General features: G+C 43.8%; 2 protein-coding genes across 5 annotated transcripts; one reads left to right on the top strand and one right to left on the bottom strand.

Moving 5' to 3' along the window:
* Window positions 1-2,935: 2,935 nt before the first annotated feature.
* POLE3 (polymerase (DNA directed), epsilon 3, accessory subunit) lies at window positions 2,936-6,623 on the bottom strand. The gene is made up of 4 exons (XM_011998503.1): window positions 5,882-6,623; window positions 5,710-5,795; window positions 5,264-5,382; window positions 2,936-4,654 (listed from the first exon to the last, which is right to left on the bottom strand). The coding sequence occupies exons 1-4, from the start codon at window positions 5,945-5,947 to the stop codon at window positions 4,482-4,484; spliced, it is 444 nt and encodes a 147-aa protein (XP_011853893.1). The 5' UTR covers window positions 5,948-6,623; the 3' UTR covers window positions 2,936-4,481.
* Window positions 5,718-25,507, top strand: LOC105552752 (chromosome unknown open reading frame, human C9orf43). Of its 4 annotated transcripts, none has more exons than XM_011998507.1 (14): window positions 5,718-5,812; window positions 8,791-8,990; window positions 9,105-9,240; window positions 14,913-14,970; window positions 16,926-17,026; window positions 18,371-18,407; window positions 19,142-19,314; window positions 19,997-20,147; window positions 20,847-20,904; window positions 21,174-21,244; window positions 21,467-21,554; window positions 23,985-24,061; window positions 24,721-24,784; window positions 24,999-25,505. In XM_011998507.1, exons 2-14 carry the CDS (start codon window positions 8,840-8,842, stop codon window positions 25,226-25,228), a joined length of 1,395 nt encoding a protein of 464 aa, XP_011853897.1. In that variant the 5' UTR covers window positions 5,718-5,812; window positions 8,791-8,839; the 3' UTR covers window positions 25,229-25,505. The 4 variants fall into 4 exon arrangements, with proteins under 4 accessions (XP_011853897.1, XP_011853894.1, XP_011853895.1 ...); XM_011998504.1 differs by lacking the exon at window positions 5,718-5,812 and adding an exon at window positions 6,158-6,655 and having other exon boundaries at window positions 24,999-25,425; XM_011998505.1 differs by lacking the exon at window positions 5,718-5,812 and adding an exon at window positions 6,348-6,796 and having other exon boundaries at window positions 24,999-25,425.
* Window positions 25,508-26,002: the final 495 nt, after the last annotated feature.

Here is a 26,002-nt window from a genome sequence, read left to right as displayed (position 1 = left end):
TTCTATGTTCTTTGAATTTCATCTCAGTCTTAAAAAGTGAGTTCACTAGATACAATGTGGTATTCTGGGTTGGCCCCTGTAATCGAAAAAGGACGTAAGTAGAGAAACTGTTGAAATACAAAAAGCTTATTTAAAAAAAAAAACAAAAAACAAAAAACAAAAAAACCCAAAAAACAGAGCAAGGCCAAAGGTCTTTGGAACAGAATCCCAGTTTTCATAAATTCGTGGTAAGGTCTTGAGCAAGTCACTTCTCTCTGAAGAACCTCAATTTCCTATCAGTAAAAATAGGAGGTTAGGCTATAAAAGTAGCTTTGAATGGGTAGGGACGAGAACCCCGCCGCCACCTCCCAAATCCAAATCCGCATCTCTGGGCATGAAGGGCTATGGTTTAAAAGTGTAACATTACCTTAGCCTAGTAAGGAACTTGAAAAGTCCAGATAACCACTATAGTAGTGATAGAAGTGTGGTGGGGGAAAGACTGGTGGGTAATGTCAAAGATTTTTCCCAGTTGTTAAATTCTGTAGTTTTTGTTTTGTTTTGTTTTGTTTTCACACAGAGTCTTGCTCTGTCACACAGGCTGGAGTGCAGTGGTGCAGTCTTGGCTCACTGCAACCTCCACTTCCCAGGTTCAAACGATTCTCCTGCTTCAGCCTCCCGAGTAGCTGGGACTATAGGATACCACGCCCGGCTAATTTTTGTGTTTTTAGTACAGAAGGGGTTCCATTTTGGCCAGGCTGGTCTTGAACTCCTGACCTCGTGATCCACCTGCCTCAGCCTCCCAAAGTGCTGGGTTTACAGGTGTGAGCCACCGTGCCCGGCCAAATTCTGTAGTTTTAAAGTAATAGTCCCTATTCTCAGGAAACATGTTTTTCTTAGGTAGTCCAAGTTTGGTGACGAATGGGACAGAATTAACTAAAGCCATATGGAAGAGTTCTTTTGGGGATTCATCGTTGACTAGCGCACACAGCCTTGTTAGAGTGGCCAGTTAAAATTGGTAGCAGGGCGAGCCCTTCTCATGCAGGCTTTGAATAATAGGTTTAAGTATATATTTAATAGGAAACTAGGAGGGTCTGTAACCCAGCAATGCTCCAGGAAGATTCCCATGCCAAGTAATCCACAGAGGAAGCTAGGGGAAGAGGAGATGAGGCAGGGGACTGAGCATAAAGAAGCCACAGGAGTTGAGCAGTGCTCATGGGAATTAAGAAAGGATGTTTCTACTGCGAAGGAAAAAGCTATTAGATCTAATGAGTATTGGGGGTTGTATCTTTGTGAAATGTTATTTATAAATTTATGATTTGAAAAAGCTATGTAGATTTGGCCGGGCACGGTGGCTCACACCTATAATCCCAGCACTTTGGGATTCCGAGCCGGGCAGATCACTTGAGGTCAGGAGTTCACGACCAGCCCGGCCAACATGGTGAAATCCTATTCTACTGAAAATACAAAAATCAGCCAGGTGTGGCGGCGCAGGCCTGTAATCGCAGCTATTTGGGAGGCTGAGGCAGGAGAATCTCTTGAACCCAGGAGGCAGAGGTTGCAGTGAGCTGAGATGGCACCACTGCCCTCTAGCCTGGGTGACAGAGCAAAAGTCCTTCTTAAAAAAAAAAAAAAAAGGAACGCCTGTAATCCCAGCACTTTGGGAGGCTGAGGCAGGCAGATCACCTGAGATCAGGAGTTCGAGACCGAGACCAACCTGGCCAATGTGGTGAAACCCCGTCTCTACCAAAAATACAAAACATTAGCTGGATGTGGTGGCCGGTACCTGTAATCCCAGCTACTCGGGTGGCGGAGGCAGGAGAATTGCTTGAACCTGGGAGGCAGAGGCTGCAGTGAGGCAAGATCGCACCACTGCACTCCAGCCTGGGTGACAGAGCGAGGCTCTGCCTCAAAATAAAATAAAATTAAATTAAATTTAAAAAAAAAGCTGCTTACATAGATAATAAAACACTGTGGTTAAGAGATAATAGAGGTAACAGCAGTGCTGCTTCATAGGGTTTAAGAGTTAATACTTAGGGCTGGTGTGGTGGCTTACACCTGTAATCCCAGTATTTTGGGAGGCCGGGGCAGGAGGATTGCTTGAGTCCAGGAGTTGGAGACCAGCCTGGGCAACAACATAGACAGACTTGTGAAAAGTTCTTGCACCGGCCGGGTGTGCTGGCTCACCCCTGTACTCCCAGCACTTTCAGGCAGGCGAATCACGAGGTCAGAAGATTGAGACCACCCTGGCTAACACAGTGAAACCCCATCTCTACTAAAAATACAGAAACAAAATTAGCCAGGCATGGTGGCAGGCGCCTGTAGTCCCAGCTACTCAGGAGGCTGAGGCAGGAGAATGGCGTGAACCCTGGAGGCACAGCTTGCAGTGAGCCAAGATCATGCCACTCCAGCCTGGGAGACAGAGCAACGATCCATTAAAAAAAAAAAAAAAAAAACTTTCAGCAGGTGTGGTGGCTCATGCCTGTAATCCCAGAACTTTGGGAGGCTGAGGTGGGTGGATCACCTGTCAGGAGTTCCAGACCAGCCTAGCCAACATGGTAAAACCCTGTCTCCACTAAAAATATAAAAATTAGCTGGGCGTGGTGGCGGGCGCCTGTAATCCCAGCTACCTGGGAGGCTGAGGCAGAATTGCTTGAACCTGGGAGAAGGAGGTTACAGTGAGCCGAGATAATGCCACTGCACCCCAGCCTGGGTGACAGATTGAGACTCTGTCTCAAAAAAAAAAAAAAGAAAAAGAAAAAGAAAAAAACACTCTTGCAGTAGTTCAGAGCCCTTGCCTGTGAATGAGCAGCACCTGCTGGTCATCCAAGGCGATGCAGGATCTCATGTTTACAAAGGTTTGGCCAAGTGCACATGCCAAAAACTTTTATGGAGAGTATCATCAGGGGTTCTCTCCCAAAACACACTACGAACAAGCGGCATGAAACAGGAGGCATCATTTTTTAACAAGACTTTTATTTGTACAAAGCATTACAATCTTCTCAGCATTCTTCACTCACAAACTTTTCACTGTATTTAACAAGTTAACAGTGTCAAACTACGTCACTACCTGTCAAACCCCAAGCGCTCAACTTAGAGAGAAACAAAAAGTGCTTGGAGCACTGAATGGAAACAGAAAAAAACTAAGAAAGGCCAACAGAGATATTTTAGAAGCAGTTAAAGAGGATGGTTTAGGGACACTTAGATTCCTGAGCACCATCAGATTTCCCTTAAGGTTCAGAGGGGCTTCACAAAATAATTTTTAGAAGACACGAGACAAAATTAGCCAGGCTTGGTGGCACGCATCTGTAGCTCCAGATACTCAGAAGGCTCAGGTGGGAGGATCACTTGAGTCCAGGATTTCAAGGATGCAATGAGCTATGATCATGCCACTGCACTCCAGCCTGGGCCACAGAGAGACCCCATCTCTTAAAAACAAAACATGAGATTAGAACCAAGGAAACAAGAGATCAGAGGAACTCACACTTTGGATTATTAAGCAGGTAATCAAAGCTTCCAGACTGACAGAAGTGAGAAAAGGAGGGAGAGGAGAAAGTGGGATGGGGGACAGAGGAGAGGCAGAGGAGAGAAAGGAAGCAGGAGGCACAGAGGGAGAAAGCTGTGCCTACAGGAGATAAAGTTCGGAACTCATGGATTGAAGAATGAAAAGCTATAGTCACAAGTCTGGGAGATGGACTTCAAGAAGAGAAAGCCTGGGGTTTTACACCTTCCAGGAGGTGATGACAAATCCTAAAGCTGTATAGTGGCAGAGACACTATGCCATCCGTTTCTGTAAAAGTAAGACACTGGCACCCTTGCTTGACTAATACCATTCTACACTGCTGATTTAAGAGTATCTGTGATCAGATTACCACTACACCAGCGCGTCAATCATCTGCAGGCAATACAGAAAGGTTTTGAGCCAAGCGGGTCTATGAAAAACAAAACCCAGTTAATGCTCCTGTCAAGTGAAGAGACAGATTTTGTTATTCTCCCACAGCATTTTAGTACTTTCCTAAAGCTTACTCATTCTGAGCAGTCTTAGTAAGCTACTGTCAAAGACTGTGCAATCAAACATAGGCGACCATAAGCAAAGCCCCAATTTTTCCTGAGCCCTGGCTGCTTCTGTGATCTGGAACACAGCAGGCAGCATGGAAGTTATTATTACTTATTTGGGGGAATAGGGAAGACTGCAGATCAAAAACCATCTAACCATACATTTAAGTAACCAAAAGCGATCAACTGACTAATTTAGCCGCTCAGAATCCCTCTTGTCAAAAAGTCATCATCTTCAGATTGATGAAGGAAAACAGGATTCTGCTACTCAGATGCTTTCAGTTTGGTGAGTGCTGGTTTTGATGGTATTTCTAGTCAGTTTTTATTCTGATCTTTTCAGGCACTTTTGCCTGAGACTACTCTGCCCAGCATCGAAAAGCTTCACAGAAACACGTAGCACGTCTCATCTCAAGTGGTACCTTCCAAGCTGCTACAGTCTCCCACCCTATTCAATTGTCTACTTCTTCCTCTTCATTCTGTTCTTCTTCTTCCAGCCTTTCTTCATCTTCGTCATTGTCCTCATCCCTGCTCTTGTCTTGCTCTTCTGAGTCTGTTTTTTTGTCTTTGTCCTTCTTCTTTTGCTCTGAGGCCTCCTTCTTGCCTTTCTGCTCCCGCCTATATGCTGTAAGGAGGAAAGAAGGGGTTAGGAGACAGAGCTGAAAGTGAGCCAGACAGACTGCAGGAGCTAATTACATTATACAACTGGAAAAACAGAGGCAGGTGGGTGCGGTGGCTCACGCCTGTAATCCCAGCACTTTGGGAGGCTGAGGCGGGCGGATCACCTGAGGTCAGGAGTTCAAGACCAGCCTGGCCAATATGGTGAAACCCCATCTGTACAAAAATACAAAAATTAGCCGCACGTGGTGGCATGCACCTGTAGTCCCAGCTACTTGGGAGCCGGAGGCAGGATAACTGCTTGAACCCAGGAGGAGGAGACTGTGGTGAGCCAAGATCCCACCACTGCACTCCAGCTTGGGTGACAGAGCAACAAAACAAAGCAAAAAAAAAAAAAAAAAAAAAAAAAAAAAAAAAAAAACGGAGGCAGAAAAGGAAAAATAACTTGCTCAGCATCACAAAACAGATCCGAGGTAGTGTCCATCGAACTGGGTCGAGTCACATCAAGTGCTGGCTTAGAGAACTTAAAGGGACCCGCTGAGAAAGTCTCAGGGCCAGATGAACAGGTCACACAGGATGACCATCTACGTGGTTTAGAAGACAGAAGGCTCGTTACCTTCCAGAGCTTCCTTTAATGGGGTAACGAACCGCTGGAACTCCATCTCTTCCATGGCTGAGAGCACATCACTGGCATTCAGCGTCTTGCGCTTTCCTTTCATAGCAAAATTGTTGGCACTGAGAGAAGAGAAAGGCTGTCAGACTCCCTCGTGTTTGTAAGGGGTGAGTGGGAAAAGGAGCACCCAGAGGTGGAACGGGAAAACCTGCCTCTTACATGCATGGATTTTGGCGTGACACGGATAAGTCCTTCCCTTCTCTGCACAAAAAAAGCTTAAACAAAGTTATTTTGTTGCGTTACTTTGCTTCAGAACTTGTAGGAACTGGCTGAGGACTGTGAACCTGTCCCGACCGAGAGAGGACATAATCGTTGGGGTTTGTGGGCTCCCGGCCAGGAACTCCCAGCCAGGTATCCCCGCGCCTCCCTTATGCCTCTGCCCCGCTCACCAGGATGTGGCGTACAGCACGAAGACGCTGGCGGCGCGGGAGATGGCGCTCCGGGCCTCCTTGGAGATGTTGACACCGTCCGGGAGCTGCGAGGAGACCGGGGGTGAGCAAAGCTGCCGGTCCAGCACTTGCTTCCCTCCTGCCCGTTCGTCCGCCCCCCCGAGCTGCTCACCGCCTCCTTGATGATCCTGGTGATGACGGCGTTGGGCAGGTTTAGATCCTCGGGCCTCTCCGCCATTGCCGCCGCCGGGGCTGAGCCTCCCTCTCGCCTCCGCTTTAGGCAGCTACTGCGTCCGGACTTCCCGCGTCGCTACGGTCTGACCCTCCGGAGCTTCCGTCCCGCCCCACGTGGCCCACAGTGTCCCACAGTGCTCTGCGCGCCATAGCCTCCCTCTTCCCCCTAGCCCCGCCTCCGCCTCAAATACCGGCGCATCCGGATTTTGAAGCCGCAGTGGTTTTGGCCCGCCGAGGCTTCCATCCAACCCCACCCCACCCCGCACGCCCCTCCCCAGGTCCGTTTCTTTGCCTCTCGCCATCGCTGCGTCGGGAACCTTCTCATCAGCTTATTATGGCTCAATGGAGTTTCCGTCCGTTTTCCATGGTGCTCTGCGCCGCTGCTTGGCGACGGTGCAGCCGGGCGCAGCGTGTGGGAGACGGAGGCGTGGCTGACGCGGCTGGGCGGGTCCCTTTAGGGCCGGAGGCAGGGTGTGGCCGGCCGGGTCCGTAAATCTCCTCACCGCGCCGCAAGGGGCCGCGTTTTACTACTTCTTTTAGCAACCCTAAGCGGTTTGGAATCCGCTTTGCTCTTACAGGACCTCAGCCCGTCGTGATCAGATTCTCGCACTTTTTTTTTCTTTCCTGGAATGGAGCGGGCAATCTTTTTCCATCTCTACCGAAGTTGATGTTCATTTTTAATATTTTCGCCCCTCACACCTTTGTAATAATGGTACTAAAACTGAGTGTTATTTAGATTTTTGTTGTAGTTGTTGTTTGTTTTTAACGTGAACTATTTATGTAGCCCGGGGATAATGTTGGCCATATAGAGATGCGCCTGATTAGGTCTCAGGAGTCTATTCGGGCTGGGCAGGTAACGAAAGGGCGAGAAGCAGCCTTTTCATTGTAAGAAGAATGCAACATTACATTCGCTGTCAAAAACAAACCGTGATAAAATTGTATTTATTTTTCAGTTAAATTGTTCATCATACCTCTTTTCCAGTTAAAATCATTCTCAAGGTTTTGCAATGGCGTTTTAAGTTGCTTTAAAGTTATTTTTATATTATGTTCGTGGAAATTCTCACTCCCACTGATTTGTATGTATGTATGTATGTATTTATTTTTGACAGGATCTCTGTCCCCCAGGCTGGAGTGCAGTGAGGCGGTCTCGGCTCACTGCAGCCTCGACCTCCTGGGCTCAGGTGATCTTCCCACCTCAGCTCCCCTAAATAGCTGGAGCTACAGGTGCATTCCATCACACCCAGCTAATTTTTTTGTATTTTTCGTAGAGACAGGGTTTCGCCATGTTGCCCAGGCTGGTCTCGAACTCCGGGGCTCAAGTGATTTGCCCTGGGCCTCGCAAAGTGCTGAGATTACAGGCGTGAGCCCCCGCGCCCGGCCTCCCACTGAGAATTAATGCTGCTTTTTTCCCTTCAAAAGGGAAGTCTCAAGTCGCCATTTAGTTTTCCTGCTTTCGATAGAAGCCTGTTTACAGAGAAATATTTTAAAACAAAACAGCAAATGCTATGATAAGTGGCAACTGAAAGTGCTTCAGTTAGAGACCATAAGGTCTGGTGGGGGAACTCCGCTTGGATAGAACAGACCTGGCTGAAAACAGGGCTGCTCAGCGCTAGTCAGTTGCAGTTCAGCTGGAATTGGGCCCAGTGTTGTCAAGTATTTTGGTCCCTAAAAGGAATCAGAAATCTGGACATTGTGGGCTATTTCAATTTTAAAATTGGTTCAAAGTGCCAGCCAAACAAAACAAGTCATAGGCCAGGTGCAATCCTAGGCTGGTAGTTTATCTTTGATCTAAATTATAAACTGTTTAGAACAGGGAGTTTGTTTATTACTGTTCATGTCCAAAGCAGGTCCCCTCACATATTTAGTAATCAATAAATGTGTTGAATAAAAGAAAGAAATGGACGCTGTCCTTAAAAAGTTCTTAGGGATATGGTAGTGGTTATTGATTGCCTAAAACACCTCTAGAAAGGAAAAGATGATAATATTTATTGAGCACCTCCCATGCGTAAAAGTACATTATCTCATTTAATGCTTCTGCAGTCCTACCTAGGGATTCGCCTCCTCTGCCTATTTTATTTATTTATTATTTTTTGTAGCGAGGGGTTAACTCATCTTGGCCTACCAAAGTGCTGTGATTACAGACCTGAGACACCAAGTCAGGACCCTTCCCCCTATTTGAGAGAGAGGTGTGAAGTCACTTGTCCAAGGCCATATGGCCAGTAAATGAAAAGCTAATGGCCTCTGATGCAACTCAGAGTGTCTAGTGATTTGCTATTTGAGCAAACACATTCATTGCTGGTGGGTATTTTATCTGCCTGCGTGGGAACTGAAGCACATTGAAAAACGAAACATGTCTTCCAGGAGTTTGGGCCTTCTGAGACACTTCTGTGACTACTTTGGTCATAATTTGATAATGCTTTTTGGAGATGGTGACATCTTCTCCCTGATGACTAACAAAGGGGAAAAGGAAAGGATGCAAATATTTATTTGGAACAATATGCCAGGCTTTTAATATTCATTAACTAATTTTTGTAATGACCCTGTGAAATAAACTTATCCTCATTTTACAGTGAAGTCAACAGGCTCAGACTGGTTAAGTCCCAGGTCACTCAGCTATTAAATAGCCAATTAGGAGATCTGAAGTCATTCTGCTCTCAAACTCTTGCCATTCTATCTCACTCTGAGATGTTTTCATACTTGTTTGTTATCCAATCTTTAACTATTTTGTGGCCATCATTTACCTGTATAGGTTCAACAGAAATATTTTATACTTTGAGTTCAAATTAAGATCTAGACCGTATGGCTAATGTATAATACTCCCTAATTATGTGGTTGTTGATTTTCCAGAGGACTAGAATGCTGCAGGGTTGGCCTTTGGCCTAAACCATTTCTAGGTATGGACTTGCCAGATGAGAGCCAGTGGGATGAAACCACCTGTGGCTTTGCTGTTTGTCAGCACCCACAATGCTGGGCAACTGTCCGCCGCATTGAAAGGGGCCATCCTCGAATCCTTGGCTCAACCTGCAAAACTCCCCTGGATGCTGAAGGTGAATTAGCCAGCTTCTGTCCTCTCCCTCACGAGGTCCTTAATGTATTTATGTATGTGACTTCCTTTCTCCAGGCAGCATGTTAACATGTTTTCTTCTGGTCTGTCTTCTCAGATAAACTCCCAGTGCTCACCGTGGTAAACATCTCGGATTCCTGCCTTGCACCTCGTCATCTACCAGAATGTACCGTTACTAAGGCCCGTTCTTTATTGTCTCGGAGTTCAAAGTTTTACTCCAAATTTCATGGCAGGTAAATTATGATGGGATCTTCCTTTAACAGCCTATTGTCTCAAAATTCTGGCTTATGATTTTCCTTATCCATGTAGTATACTTTGAGAAAGCCAGATTAAAAAGAAAATACCAATTTGGTTAAAGAAGTGGTGAATAGGCAGTGGGAGACAGAAAGAAACACTTCCTGCTTGTGCTGTAGGAATTGGTTAATTTGGGAGGTATATTGGTTCGGAAGGGTTGTCATAACAAAGTACCATAGATTGGGAGGCTTAAACAACAAAATTATTTTCTTATAATTCTTGAGGCTAGAAGTCCATTATCAAGGTGTTGCCAAGATTGTTTGCTTTTGAGACCCCTCTTGGTTTGTAGATGGTAATTTTTTATTCCCTGTGTCCTTTTTATTTATTTACTTTTTTTGAGCCAGGGTCTTACCCTGTCACACAGGCTGGACTAGAGTAAAATGGTGTGATCATAGCTCACTGCAGCCTCAACTTTCCGGGCTCAAGCAATCCTCCTACCTCAGCCTCCCAAGTAGCTATGACTGCAAGTGTGCATCATCGTGCCTGGTTAATTTTTTTGTTTTTTGCTTTTATTAGAGATGAGGTCTTGCTTTGTTGCCTGGGCTGGTCTTGAACTCCTGGCCTCAAGTGATCCTCCTGCCTTGGCCTCCCAAATTGTTGGGATTACAGGCATGACACACCGTACCGAGCCCCTCTCCCTATGTGTTAACATTGTCTTCCCTCTACGCGTCTGTGTCTTAATTTCTTCTTACAAGGACACCAGTCTTACTGGGTTGGGGCCCCCCCATGTGACTTCATTTTTACTTTAATAACTTCTTTTTTTTTTTTTTTTGAGATGGAGTCTTGCTCTGTCACCCAGGCTGGAGTACAGTGGCCTGATCTCAGCTCACTGCAACCTCCGCCTCCCTGCTTCAAGCAATTCCCCTGCCTCAGCCTCCCGAGTAGCTGGGATTACAGGCGCACACCACCACGCCCAGCTGATTTTTTTGTATTTTTAGTAGAGACAGGGTTTCACCATGTTGGCCAGGCTGGTCTCGAACTCCTGTCCTCAGGCAACCCATCCGTCTTGGCCTCCCACAGTGCTGGGATTACAGGCGTGAGCCACTGCGCCTGGCCCTTAATAACTTTTTAAAAAACCGTATCTCCAAATACAGTCAAATTCTGAAGTACTAATTGGGACCTTAACAGACGATTTTTGGGAGGACACAATTCAGCCAGTCTTATCAGCATCTGTAGATCAGAAAACTGTCCATATATGCCATCTTTCTTTTTTCTTTCTTTTTTTTTTTTTTTTGAGACAAGAGTCTCACTGTGTCATCCAGGCTGGAGTGCAATGGCATGACCTCTGCCTCCCACGTTCAAGCAATTCTCATACCTCAGCCTCCCGAGTATCTGGAATTACAGGCATACACCACCATGCCTGGCTGATTTTTATATTTTTAGTAGAGACGGAGTTTCACCATGTTGTCCACGCTGGTCTCAAACTCCTGACCTCAAGTGATCCACCCGCCTCAGCCTCCCAAAATGCTAGGATTACGTGTGAGCCACCATGTCCAACCCTGTCTTTCTATTTCTTTTTTTTTGGTGGGGAACAGGGTCTTACTTTGTCACCTAGGCTGGAGTACAGTGGCACGAACTTGCTCACTGCAACCTCCACCTCCTGGGTTCGAGTGATTCTCCAGCCTCAGCCTCCCAAGTAGCTGGGACCACAGGCACGCACCACCACACCCAGCTAATTTTTGGATTTTTTTGTATAGACAGGGTTTCGCCATGTTGCCCAGGCTGGTCTTGAACTTGTGAGCTCAAATAAATTGTACACTTAAAAATGGTTAAAATGGTCAATTTGTGTTATGTGTATATTTACCACAGTAAAAAACTCATATCCTTATATTTTCATATCACTTGCAATTTTCCTTATTTTTTAAAAGACATGTTACATGCATGGATGAATGAATAACATAAAGGGGTTGCTCTGTAATCCCAGAGTGTTGGGGTTATTCTGTAATCCCAGAGTGTTGGGATTACAGGCGTGAGCCACCATGCCCGGCCCCTGTCTTTCTATAATGATATTTTGTTTTTAGGTATGAAACTATTTGTAACCATCATGCCCGGCCACTGTCTTTCTATAATAATATTTTATTTTTAGGTGTGAAACTATTTGTAAGCTCCTAAAGGACAGAGCTGTGGCTTTTTTTTTTTTTTCTTTTTTTGAGTCTCCTACAATGTCTATGTACCCAATGAGTGCTTGCTGATACACGAAACTAAGGGACAGGTATCTGTGGAAAGCTTAGACTTAAAAAATTCAAAGACTTTGTTACCTGGAATCAAAGCACCAATGATGGCTCTTATAGTAATTTCTTTTCTCCTGTTCCATTTAAGTAGCCCCTGATGATTTCTCTTTGGCTAACAATGGTATAGGAAGAGACATGACTACTTTCATGTTCTCTAGGACTTGAATTTTGGTTAAACAGCGGTGTTTCTCAGTCAGGACCTATGATGTGCTTCACATTCACACGCAGGGACACACTCCACCCCTGCCATGCCCTCCGTGTATAGCGCAGAGCTGTGAGAGAGCTGCCTCCTCTAGTCAGTTCCCTGTTTCCACATCTTCTTCCTTCAGTGTGTCTGGCTTTCTGCTTCACACTCTCTGTCGGAGACCAGTCCCTCATGACATGGTGGGTGTTTGCAGTGGCTTCTGAACTGGCTTCTCTGCCTTTTCTCCTCGAAGCTATTTTACATATGGCCAACAGATTAATCTTCCAAAAATACTGCTTTGTTCATTTCCTTGCTCGAAAAGCCCCTTTATCAGCACTTTGTTTACTAGAGAATAGACTCAAACCTCCCAACTCTGGACTGGTGGCCTCTCTCTTTACTGTCTGGCTTCTCTAATCAGAGTCCTCTCTTCTTGAACACCAACTTTTCCTCTGTGCGAGACCGGTTTTCTGATTGTGCTTTTCTGTCATGCAGTTTCCTTAACTGTAAAGGCCTTCTTCCCTCCTGTCACTTCATTAAGTCCCTGGCCTGGCCTTATCTGGCCTTCCTACTGGACCTCATCTCGCACTTCTCCCTTCCTTGTTGAATAGGCTCAGGCCACACTGCTCTTTCAATTCCTCATCTATGCCCACCTTCCACCCCAGGGTTTATGCCCCTACTGTTTCCCCTGAGTAGAATACTTTTCCTCTTTTTTTTTTTTTTTTAAAAAAAAAAACACTATTGACATTTTGGACCAGATAATTCTTTGTCCTTTGGGGCTGTCTTGTGCATTATCTGATTTTAGCTACTTCCCTGGCTTCTACCCACTGAATACTAGTAGTACCCTGCCTCCAGTTATGACAACCAGAAATGCCTCCAGACATTACCAGATGTCCCCTGGGGGCAATATTGCCCCCTCGTTGAGAAATACTGCCCTAGATCCTTCCAGCTAATTCCTTTCGGTCCTTGAGTTTAAGCTTAAATGTTGCTTTTTCACAGAAGTCTTCCTTGACCAGTCTATTGAAAATTTTCTTACACCCTCATCATCATTTAACCAAGCATCCTTTTTCTTCAGTTCTTCTGATCTGAAATGATTTTTATTGATTTGTTTGCCGCCTCTCATGAGAATGTCAGTCCCTACAAGAGCAGGGACCGTATGTTTCTTTTGTTGGCTGCTCTGTCTCCTGTGTCTTCAATAATGCATGACATATAGTGGAAACATAATAAGTATTTGTTGACTGAGAGAATATGGTCCTTTTCTTCTGTCAAGGTTGAGTTTTCTCATTTCCCATTAGCCTCTGAAATTCTCTCTTCCAAACTACCCCTAGTACTTAGAGTCCCTGACATGCTTATTGATATTTATATGTTTATCTCCTAAGTCCAGCTGGATTTTAGGCCCTTTGAAAGCAGCGGCCATGACATTTGTTTAGTCATTCAATTCACAACTGTATGTTAGTGGGGGCCACTGCGGCGAATGCTGGGGATACAACAGTAACAACATACAGTCTTTACCCTCAAGGGACTTTCAGCCTAGTTGGGGAGGCAAAGAAATAAGCAGGTCGTATGATGAGTGTCATGAGAGGACTGCCCCCTGGTGTGTGGGAACACCAGAAAGGGTTCCCAAACCAGGGCACTGTCTTCTGTGTAAGTGGCATCTGTGCCTAGACCGGAAGTCTGAGCAGTCTAGTGAAATGGGGGTTGTAGGTGGGAGGTTGGCAGGAAGAGATTTCTAAACCATAGGAATAGCATATCCAAAGGCTTGGAGGCAAGAGGAAATTCTATCTGTATCAGGAAAATAGTTCATTGTGCCTAGAACATAGAGCAGGAATGGAAGAGTGGTCAGAGATGAGGCTGGGGAGCTGCAGTAGAAACAGGAAGCAGGTGTCTGTGTCATATAGAACTTCATAAAGCAAGCTGAGTGTTAGGTCTTTATCTTTTTATTGTTTTTAAACTCGTCTTACTATCATTCCTAAAGGTCGTTTTCATTTACCCCTTGACATTATTCATTCATCCATGTATGTAACATGTCTTTTAACAAATAGGAAAAATAGCAAGTGATTTGAAAATATAAGGATATGAGTTTTTTACTGTGGTAAATATATACATAACAAGAATTGACCATTTTAGCCATTTTTAAGTGTACAATTCATTGGCATTAAGTACATTCACAATGTTGTACATCCATCACCATTATCCATTTCCGAAATGTTTTCATCATGTCAAACAAAAACTGTATCCATTAACGGCAACTCCCCATTCCCTCCTCTTCCCACCCTCTGGTAATCTCTATTCTGTTTTCTGTCTTTATGAACTTTCCTGTTCTAAGTACCTCATATAAGTGGAATCACACATTTGTCCTTTTGTGTCTGGCTTATTTCACTTAGTATAATGTTTCCAGTGTTGTAGTATATACTGTAGTCCCCCCTTATTTGCAGGAAATGTATTCTCAGACTCCCAGTGGATGCCTGAAACTGTGAATAGTACCAAACCCTATATTTACTATGTTTTTACATATACATACATGCTTATAGTAAAGTTTAATTTATAAGTTAGGCACACTGAGAGATTAACAACAATAAGATAGAACACTTATAATATACTGTGATAAAAACTCATGGTGTGAATATGGTCTCTTGTGGTCTCTCTCTCTCTCTCTCTCTCTCAAAATACCTTACTTATAGGTGCTCATCTATTTTCAGACCATAGTTGACTGCGGGTAAGTGAAACCATGAATAAAGGACTACTGTATCAGAATTTCATGACTTTTAAAAGCTGAATGATATTCTATTGTATGTATATAATGCATTTTGTTTATTTTATAATAAATTTTTAGATTTTGTTTTTGTTTATTATTTATTTTATATTTTATGTTATTTTATATTTTGAGCATCTATCTCAAAGTACTTAAACTTTTATTGATGGTGATATGACTGTCTCTAGCTGGAGAGAAGAGTAGGCTATGAATTCTGTTTGATGGAACAAATAGTTGTGAAGTGTTTGCAGTGTGCAATGTCTGTTTAGGAGCTGTTCCAAGAAAAACAAACAAAACTTAAGGATATGGTGAGACCCTACACTCGTTTGGTAAGCATAAAGCCCAAGGTTTTCTGTAGATAAGTAGAAGGGTTTCCTCTTAGCACTAACTTTATCATTCCAATAAGTGTTTTGTATTTCTGTTTTATGTGTGGAACTCATTTTTTAGGCCTCCGAAGGGTTTACCTGACAAAAGTTTGATCAACTGTACTAATAGACTTCCCAAAGTAAGTCACAGATTTTAAAAGGTACTTGCTCAACAATTTTTCTTTACTAGTGGAAATAAGCTATTCTGCCTTTATTTGAAATTATTCCTCAGGAGGACTATAATCTGAATAGTAATGTTGATAGTAACCATCTAATATTGGGTCCTTGCTATATGCTAGACTCTGTGCTATCTACATGCCATATTGTTTTCAGAAATCCTAGAAGTCAGTGGGATTGATTTGTATAGGTTAGGTGTAGGTGAGAATTTTCTGTCTCTTTCCTGCATAGAACATGTTCAGCTACTCAGTAAATACTGTCATCTCATAATCAGGGAAACTGGAATGCTGGAATGTCAGACCCAAATAGGCCTTAAGGTCATCTAATCTGATAACTTACAAACTGTTCAGCTTATGATCTACAGTAAGAAATAGATTTTACAAAAAAAAAAAAAAATCATGGAACAATCCTTAACTATGAGTGATATACTCTAATATTTTCTGTCCTATTCTGTTTTATTCTATTTCGTTTTTAAACAATATGGTCTGTGATTCAAAAAACTTGATTTTATGACCTATGAATAGTTGCAATTGCAGTTTGAAGAACACTACAATGATTTGATAGACCACAGTCTATCTTATATATCTTACAGATGAGGAAACTCAGTTGGGAAGTGATTTGCTAAAGCATACAGCTAGTTAGGGGTAGAGCTAAATTAGAACTTTAGAAAGAAAAATCCCTCCTACTTAACTATGGTAAAGAGAGATTTACTATTCTTTGCAGTCCTACTGGATGCCTTTTATTTTTTTCATGAGATGCTTCACTTTTCAATGTTATGTGTAATGGAGAGTATAAGGAACTGCGATGGTAGATGGTTTTGAATGGACAAATTGACTAATCACTTTACCTCTTTGACTTCTTTAGAACAAGAGGATTAGATTAAATAATAACAACAACAATAATAATGATTATTATTATTTTAAGAGACAGAGTCTTGCTCTGTCACCCAGGCTGGAGTGCAGTGGTATGACCATGGCTCACTGTAGCCTCAAATTCCTGGGTTCAAGCCATCCTCCTGCCTCAGACCCCTGAGTAACTGGACTATAGGCACACAGCACCACACTTGGCTAATTAAAAACTTTTTGTAGTAACAGGGTCTCACTATGTTTCCCGGGCTGATCTCAAACTCCCAGCCTCAAGCAATCCTCCTACCTCGGTCTACCAAAGTGCATGAGTTGTCATGTCTGGCCTAGATTAAATTATTTTAAATTAATTATTTGGAGAGATAATGTATGAACATGATTTTTAACTTCAAAAAGCATTAAAAGATTTCTAATGAAAAGGAATCTCTCCTATTACTTCCAAGTCCATCAGTTCGTCTTCACAGGGACAACCTTATTTTGAATAGTTTTTTCATATGTGTATCTTACCAGGAATATGAACTAGGTGATTTACAAGGTTTCCTTGAGCACTAGTGTTCTAGGATCCTAAATAGCTAAATGTGAGAAGAGTTAGCCTTTGACTTTTATATAGATGCCTATAATTGTAGTCAGACTGTAAAACACCTTGCTTCTGTTTCTATCAGTTCTCTTTCTGCTCCCAAGCTGCAGATTGTAATGTCTGCAGGATCTAAGTCTTTGGCGTGGAGTAGGCAGGATAAGTAGTGTTCCTGTAGGCAAGCCCCAGGGCACCCTCATACGGGATCGGATTGGGAGTTGCTAAATGCTACCCTAATGGCACAGGGAAGCAGGGGAGATTATTTGCTTATTAATACTAACTCTTGCAGATACCTATACTGATATTTGATGGAGGAGGCCGGTTTTTTTTTGTGGCGGGGGGAGAATATTATGAAGATGTCTTGGAGATGGGAAACTTAAATCATCTTCTGTGCCACCAAACTCTTTGCTTAGCATATCCTTAATCTGATACAGGAGTTTAGCACCTCAAACCATACATGGGCTTTATATCTTTCTCTTAGCTTCCAGTGTTGAATTTGAATGAGACGCAACTTCCCTGCCCTGAAGATGTTAGAAATATGGTTGTATTGTGGATCCCAGAAGAAACAGAGATACATGGGAGGTGAGTATCATATCTGGAACTCAGAGGCCTTTGACTCTATAAATCTCTGATGTCTTCTGCAGGCCTCCTTTTTGTGATCTTCCTTTTCGCCAGCTCATTGCAAGTAGCAGGAGGCCAAGCAGAGAAGGTCGTGGTCTTTTGAATCTGCCTTTTGCTACACTGGAATTTTAACGTAATGCATTTTGAGATTCATGCTGTGGGATTTCTCCATATCAAATTTCACATGGCAGTAAATAGCATACAAGATAAGGCTCAACTTATTTGTAAGGCTTGACTAAGAAATAAATGCTCTCTCTTAGTTTTTCTGGTTAACCACTTGCAACAAGTGAAAAAGTTCTCAGTGAAGCATATGAATCTCTGATCTCAACCCCAGGGCCTAGTACAGTGTACAAAAGCAATAGCATGTAGGACTTGTGTAGAAAACAGAGTGTGACAAAGATCATTTGGTGAAGGCCCAAAGGCTTGCTAATATTGACAACCATCAGGAAAGTGTTTGGTTCTTCTTTCCTGATCCTTGAGGCTTTCAGGTTCTTACGTGACATTTAGAGATGATGAAACTTAAGAATTCCTTTTTATTTCATTTTCTTTTTAAAAAATAATGCTATGAGTGCTTCTCTCTATATATGTATGCATTTGTGTGTGTGTATATATGGTATAAACAAATGAAACACAACCCTAAGGGTTTATTTCCTTTCATGTGAAAGAAGCTCAGAAGTAGGCAGGCCAGGGTATGTGAGCTTCATGAGATAATCAGAAACCGGGGCTCCTTCTAGCTTTTTGGGCCATCTCCTTAGCCCATGAATTCCACCGTCTAAGGAGTTTCATGGGTGCTTTTAAGGTATAAGTTGGCTACTAGAGCTTCCACTATCATATCCATGTCCCAGGCAAGGAGGAAGAGGACAGAGCAAAAAATACTTCTTATGAAACCTCTCTGTGTCAAGCAGCGAGGATTTGGTGAACCAAATAGATTTGGTCCCTGTCCTGTTGGAGCCTTGTCAGGGCGAGTCAGCCATTACAGACATAACCACACCTACATATATCATTTCTAATTTGGATTCATGCTATGAAAGCAGATAACTGGATTGCCTGAGAGATTAATGGGAAACCTAATTTAGATAGGAGGATGGGGGGTCTTTTTAGCAGAAGGTGCTTGGGCAGCAGGTACTGCTGGGCTCCCAACCAGCTATCTTCAAGTACTGATCAAAGATAGGAATCTTTGTGGTCATCATTCACAAATATCCTTGGAGCTTCTGTTTAAGATATCTGGGAATAAGTTGTGCTTATTCTTATTTCAAGTCCAGCTGAGAAGCATGTTTTGTTTTGTTTTGTTTTGTTTTTATCCAGCCAGCATGGGAAGAAGAAAAGAAAGAACTTGACAGTGGTGAGTTTGATGTTTTTGTGCAAATCTTTATAATATTGCTATGTAGAGTTTTGTTTTCCTTTCAGGTCTCCTCCATCTTACCCCCATTCTTTTCTGAAATGATCCAAATCTGCTAAAGAAAACCCTTCTTTAGGAATAATTAACCAAACCATTCTCTATTCAGAGACTCCTTTACTCTGTCTCCTCCCTGTAGGGAGCTGAAGAGCACCTTGAGATAATAGGAGGAACTGTTGTGTATTCAGGGGAGTTTTTGGTCAATTAAAAACTAATCTCCAATGTGATGAGATAGAATTTCAATGGACTAGGAGTTATAAGACCTGGGCTTCTAATTCTAATTGTACCATTTATGGGTAAATGTGACCTTGGATAAGTCACTGTAAGACTTCTATGTCCATGAGAGTAGTGTCTTGGTTCATTTTGTTCATTGGTGAATCCCCATCCCTAGCCCTGTACCTGACACACAATTAGACAATAAATTTTTGTTCAGTTTGTTGAGTGAAGAAATGAATGACCTTTTGGGAAAATGAAACAAAACAACGAATCCCTGTGTGATCAGTATACAACAATAGAGTTGGGAGCTTGAGAGGGAAACATGAGGTGGCCTTCATCATTTAGAGGAGGCAAGCATGGCTGGAGTACATGCCAGGGTAGTATTGAAAGGCAAGAATGTTGATGGAAAGGACTAGGCTCAAAAAGAGCGCTTTGGAGAATTCTTTCCATTGTTTCTCTTCCAGAAAAGCAAGTCATTTCTGGGTCTCTCCGGAAATCAGTCCGCAGAAACACGAGTAGGAACTCCAGGGATGACTGTGCCTCCCCCAACCCCAGTGCAATTGTCTAAACAATTCAGTTCAGATTTCCTACCTCTCTGGGCTCAATCCGAAGCATTACCTCAGGATCTACTGAAGGAGTAAGTATCATGTAGGTCTGTGGGAGAGCCAGAGCACCTGCTTTTCACTGAAGCTGAGATGGTTCTAAATGGTGTGCTTTTTCTGAGTAGGGCTGGGAGAAAACGATCACCCCAACTTGTTTACTGAACTCTTAGACTTACCAACAGGGAGGGATGACCATCATAACCACCACTATTTATCACACTTACCGTTTGCCCAGCCCTATGCTAGGCACATCACATGTACTTTCATTTAAATTTCCACTAGGAGGTAGGCACCGTCACTCTCTTCTTTTTATAGGTGAATTATGAATAAGTGGTAGGCAGAGTGTGTGGTCTGCAGTGAGATGACCTTTGAATTTTACATTGAAACTTAACTGGCTATGTGAATTTTGGTAATGTATTTAGCCTCTTAAAACTTCATTTTCCTCATTTGCAAAGTGGAAATAATATCTGTTCTCAGGTGTTGTAAGGATTCGGTGTTATAAAGCACATGAGCCTGACATAGAATCAGCACTGGGTATATGCAGCCATGATGATCATAGTTGCATCAGAAAGGTGTTACCGAATGAGCACTTGTTGGTACAGACCTTTTCAGACCCAAAGTGGAGATTTCTTGGAGCCCTTTACATCTCTTTCTCCTCAGTCATGCTTTCCAGGAAGAGCTGTTGCTGACTGTCTGGCTGTCCTCTGTCCCCTTCAGACTTTTGCCAGATAGAAAGCAAACCATGCCCTGTCTGGAGATGAAGATAAAATTGGCCATGATGAAAAAGAATCTTCCCTTGGAAAGGAACCGACCTGACAGTGCGATTTCTTCTAAGATGTTTCTATCTATACACCGCCTCACCCTGGAAGTAAGAGCAAGGAAGCAGCAGGGAAGAAGCCTATGTGAAAATTCAAACCCATCTCTCCTCAAATCTGGAAGAGTTGACATTCTATTCCTTATCTCTCTTCTTCCTTTCCACTCTGAACCCAAACCCCACAGAAGGCTGGGCTCTATGTAGGTAAAAGTCAGTCAAGGGGGAAGTGTTGAGAGAGCAATGTTCTCTATTTCTTTCTTTTTTTTCTTTTCTTTTTTGAGAGACTGGGTCTCACTCTGTCACCCAGGGTGGAGTGCAGTGGTTGATCATGGCTCGCTGCAGCCTTGACATTCTGGGATGAAGCCGTCCTCCCACCTCAGCCTCCAGAGTAGCTGGGACTACAGGCGTGCACCACCATGGCTGGCTAATTTTTAAGTTTTTGTAGAGACAGGGTCTCACGATGTTGCCTAGGCTGGTTTCGAACTCCTGAGCTCAGGTGATCTGCCCGCCTCAGCCTCCCAAAGTGCTGGGATTACAGGCATGAGCCACCGTGCCTGGCCATGTTCTCTGTTTCTTCTGCACTTTGTTCCCCACACCTTTTCCCTTCCTCCGTAGCCCCTGGTACAATGCTGCAAAACACTGGGTTCTTAAAATGTGCTTGTTGACTGGATGAATAAACGCATTTGGGGGATACATTTGGAGGAAAGGAAAGACCTGCAGTAGAGCTTTTCTTTTTCTTTTTTCTTTCTCCAGAGACCCGCACTGCGATATCCTGAACGTTTGAAGAAATTACATAACCTGAAGACAGAAGGTAGATTTGCTGTTGCTGCTGGATCGCTAAGCACCATTTTCTGTTAGCCCACATTTCTCATACTTTAACATGGTCCAGTTCAGTTGTATTTGTGGCCACAGTCATACAGGGTCACATGTAGAACTCAGGAAACAATGGTTTCAGGAAGCAGCCCCTCTGGCTTGGTCCTTACCAGGGAGAGTCACCATTGTGAAGGAAGGCACAGCAGGCATTCCAGTGGGAGAGAGGGGGCTGTTAGAAGAGGATCAAGCTGGCTCTCTGGTCCCCAGGTTACAGGAAACAGCAGCAGTGGCAGCAGCAGCAGCAACAGAGGAAAGTGAAAACACCTATTAAGAAACAGGTAGAGTGGCAGTGAGGGGCTTGCTGGGACTGGGAGAGGTAGCTACAGTCTGGAATGGGAAGGGATGTGTGAAGGGTGGGAGTCTCCTTGTTTTCTATCTGGTTATAGATGTAAAGTTCTTGTCTGGTTGTAGATGTTAAATTCCTTCTTTTTGATTTCTTTTGAAAAAGGTTTTCTTTACTTCCAAAAATCCTAATTTGTTCCTCCTGATGTGGGTTTCAGGAGGCTAAAAAGAAAGCCAAGAGTGGTCCAGGGAGCCAGAGCACTTCACATAAACATCCAGTTACCACTGTTCATGACCCTCTCTATGGTAAGGGGAATATATGCTTGGTTGGGGGTGATAGGATCCCTGAGGGGTAGGTATCTGAGGGCTGGAAAAGCTAAACATGCTCTTGTCATTTTGAGACCTGCCTTTGTCAGGCACTCAGAATTTCTTGGAATGCTTCAGTCTGTCTGGTCTCTCATGCACCATCCTTCCTTCAGAAATTTACTAAACAAACAAGCTGGGCCAGATGTCTGCTTCACATGGGGGCTTGAAAGATGACCATGAACATGAATCACAGTCATCTTTTCCTCAGGTTCTACCTTAGAAAAGGCAGAGCACTTTGAGGATCAGGAGAGCCGCAAGCCCAGGTTATTGAAGAGAAAACCCTGAGGGCCCATTGTCCAATGAGGCAGGGAGAGCTGGGGCTCCTCACTAGAACCCCAAAAGAGTTCTAAGGAAGCAGAGCTCCAGGGCCCCCTAACTTTCCTGCCACAAGATAGAGAGTCCCCGGAACCTCATGGTAAAGTGACACACATTGTCTAGCTCCATCCAGGAGTCAGGGAGACAATTCTCGTCAGGCAGTTCTTTTGCTCCAGTGCTCATGCTGGACACGAGAAAGAACATCTCCCCTTTTTGGAGTCCTTATCATGTCTGAGCTCAGGCATATACTTACCCCTATCCCTCTGAAATTTTTCAACTTGAGTGGAGAATGGGAGGAGGGAAAAAGAATCCCCCCAAACCTTGGAGAATGGTTGTGCCCTTCTCAGACTAGACATTGCTGACTTTAATATGAAAACAACTGTTTAATCATCAGAAAGAGCTTTCCAATCCTGGGGCACTGGGGGGGGCTGAGATGAGGTTTCCTGTAGAAGGATGCTGCCCTCTTGCTTTTCTTCGTATCTCACTTAGTTGTCTGATGCCAATGATCTGCTCTAACCTGAAGGTTAGAAGGTTCCTGCCCTTCTCATGGGAGGTGGACAGAATCAGGGCTTGGCCTCGGGCAGGAGGTGATGTATCCAAGGTTAGCACTCCATCTAGGGTGACCACTCTGAATTCCATTCTGGTGCCTTTTGTACCCCTTCCCAATGCCTCCAATAGGAGCAGTTTTGCTTGGGTGACTGGGGTGCCCCTGTGAGTCATGTTCTTAGAGCAGTGGCCAGTCCTCACTAAGTTGAGAAAGGCTTTATGGAAGAGATGATTTTTGCATTGGATCTTGAATATGTGTGGGAGTTTTCCTGATATGGAAAATAACTCTTGAGAGGGAATAGCCTGTGCAAAGGCATCTAGGAGGATCATAGCTGCTCAGGAAACACTGAGCAGTTGAGTGTGGTTGTGGGGTTGGGTATTTAAGGGAGAGTGGTCTACCACGCCAAAGAGGTAGGCAGGGGCTTGTGTGGACTGCTGAGTCATTTGACCTTTATCATCCAGGCCAGTGGTGCTCCGCCTTGACTGTACACTAAGACCAATTATGAAGCTTTTATGTATGTATGTATGTATGTATGTATTTATTTATGACGGAGTTTCGCTCTTGTTGCCAAGGCTGGAGTGCTGTGTGCGATCTCGGCTCACCACAACCTCCGCCTTCTGGGTCTGATTTCAAGCGATTCTCCTGCCTCAGCCTCCTGGGTAGCTGAGATTATAGGCATGCGCCACCACGCCTGTCTAAGTTTTTGTATTTTTAGTAGAGATGGAGTTTCTCCATGTTGGTCATGCTGGTCTTGAACCCCCAACCTCAGGTGATCTGCCCACTTCGGCCTCCAAAAGTTTTGGGATTACAGGCATGAGCCACTGCGCCCGTCCAAGAAGCTTTTAAAACTCTAATACTCAGGCTGTATCCCAGCTGTTAAATCAGAATTTCTGGTGGTAGAAACTAGGCCTCAGTGTTTTCTGTTTGTTTGTTTGTTTGTTTTTTGAAGCTCTTCAGTTCTCCCAGTGTACAGCTAAGTTGAGAACCAGTGCTAGTAGGGAGTCAATGGAAATGCTATATTTTAGCATAATGCCTCAGGTGGCAGCTTGGAAGATGTTTGTTTAGGGAGAGGGAGATTGAGAAAAGAATGAATGAATCTTCTTACGGACTAGTTGGGGAAGCAGCTGATGCAAAAGAAACATAAAACTAGAGGTTTTTGTTTTTGCTTTGTTTGTGGGTGCATGAGGGATGGCGCAAGAAGATGAGTCACATTCTGGTAAGATAAGTCACATTCTGTGAAAAGGTAGATTAGGGTTTCTTGGAGGAATCCTGGGTCTTTTAACACACACTTGACCGTAATCTCTAATTCTGTAATAGATTAAGTTACAGTCCCAGGTGAGCAGAATCTCAAATAAAACTCAGAAGGTCTAACTACCTTTTACCTGCCATCGAGGTCTTGTCTTTTCCTGGATGTGGAGTCACTTGTAGACTAGGGGTCACCTAGAAGCCCCAAAAGAGGATATGATATGCCAATAAGAGGAAGATTGAATTGACTTTTTGGTTACTAGGTTACAGAACTCTGCCAGGTCAGAACAGTGACATGAAGCAGCAGCAGCAGATGGAAAAAGGAACCACCTCGAAACAGGTGACAATGTACCAGGCCTCTGCTAGGACCCGGTTTCAGTTATCTATTACTGTGTAACAACCCCAAAGCTTAACCGTAGTGATTTGTTATTTCTAATGATTCTGTGGGTTGACTGGATAGTTCTTCTTTCCCTGCTTGAGGTCACTTAATGCAGCTGGGCTGAGGCTGTTGGCCAAGTTGCTGGTTTTCCTTCCTGAGGCCTCTGCATGTGGTTTATTTGGGCTTTTTGATAGCATAGTAGTCTCATGAAAGCAGTTTCTTAAGGGATAGGCCTGGAACTAAAACATTGTTACTTCTGCCACATTTTCTTGGCCAAAGAAGAAACAAGTCCATCCCAGAGTAAATAAGAGAAGAAATAGGCCCTATCTCTTGATGGGAGGAACAGCATGTGCATACTGGAATGGGAGGAATTGTTGGAAGCCATATTTGGAGGTCATCTGCCCTTAGTTGACTGCAGGGAATGGGAAGGAGTGGTTCTAGGTTCATTTGGATAGCATGGAGGGCAAAGAACGTGTGATACAAGCTTCTCTTCAGTCCCAAGAGGTGGGTCTCTGGCTCATCTAAGATGTTAATTTCTTCAAGAAAAGCATCTTTTAGAAAAATCCTTTTAGTTTCCTAAAGTCTTGATTCAAATTTCCTTATACCCCGATGAATTTCAGGATTCCACAGAGAGACCAAAGATGGACTACTGTGACCATGTGGATTTCCACCACAATGTAAAAAGTAAGTTACTAGAGTAGAGGAACCTTAGTAAGTGACTGAGGATAGGGAGAGTTGAACCTGTGTTGTCCAGGATAGTTTACCTTCCTGAAGGCACAGTTCCCCTATCTCAGACAAGTCCTAAAAAACATCCCAGTTTTTCCTTTTCTGTCCTCCATTTGTCGTAGTTATTTGAGAGGAGTTTACAGGTGCAATTAATGACTACATCTTCTTTTAGGTCCTGAACTGTATGAAACAGAACCCACTAACAAGGACATTAGTGCTCCGGTGGAAGCTGTGCTAGAAGCCCAGGCTGCCAGGCAAAAGAAGATCTCCTTTAACTTTTCAGAAATCATGGTTAGAACAGGCTGGAACTCTGAGCTCAAACTACTGAGGATTCTTCAGGAGACTGATGATGAGGATGAGGAGAACCAGTACTCTGAGGCAGAGAAGCCTCTGGAGGAATAGACTGAAGGCATCCCCTGGGGCAGCCGTGTTCCAAAGTGGGATGGTTGGTAACCTGAGGGCAGCAATGTTTCACGTAAGGGCAAGAGGAGAGGGGCTTCTGCTCTCTGGAGCCTTTACCAGGGCCTGAGATCTGAGCTTAGGGATTCAGTTTTCTTCGTTCACCTCTGCTTGCCTCTAAAATAAATGTAGGAGAAAAATCCCCAGCCCTTTTAAATTTAGATTATTTCTCTTGCATTAGGGTCAGTATAATTTTGGTGATTAAACACAACTGCTTCTCAATTAAAAGACTCATTTTGTGTTTCTAGGAAAAAGGGAAAGATGTCTCTTGGTATCTGTTTTCTTGGGTCACTCTTATCTCTGAAGCTCTGAAAGGTTTCCAGTTGGAGGAGGCTGAATTTGGCTCATGGGAGCTGCCATGGTGCTCCCTAGATTTTTCTCTCATTCCCTAGAAATGGTTTCTTTTGGAGATGGGATCTACATTGTTATCAAATAATGTTCATTGTGTCACTGGTCTTAAGCTCCTAGGCTCAAGCAGTCCTCCCTCCTCAGCCTCCCAAAGTGCTGGGATTACAGGCAGGAGCCACTGTGCCCAGCCAAAAGCTCTAGTTTGTTTGTTTCTTTTTTTTTGGATGGAGTTTCATTCTCGTTGCCCAGGCTAGAGTGCGATGGCATGATCTTGGCTCACCGCAACTTCCACCTCCCGAGTTCAAGCGATTCTCCTGCCTCAGCCTCCCGAGTAGCTAGGATTACAGGCATATGCCACCATGCTAATTT

Source organism: Mandrillus leucophaeus, unplaced genomic scaffold (genome assembly GCF_000951045.1).
Source record: "Mandrillus leucophaeus isolate KB7577 unplaced genomic scaffold, Mleu.le_1.0 Scaffold572, whole genome shotgun sequence".
NCBI lineage: Eukaryota > Metazoa > Chordata > Mammalia > Primates > Cercopithecidae > Mandrillus > Mandrillus leucophaeus.
Note: the sequence above shows the minus strand (reverse complement) of the source record. Positions and strands in the feature narration are given on the sequence as shown.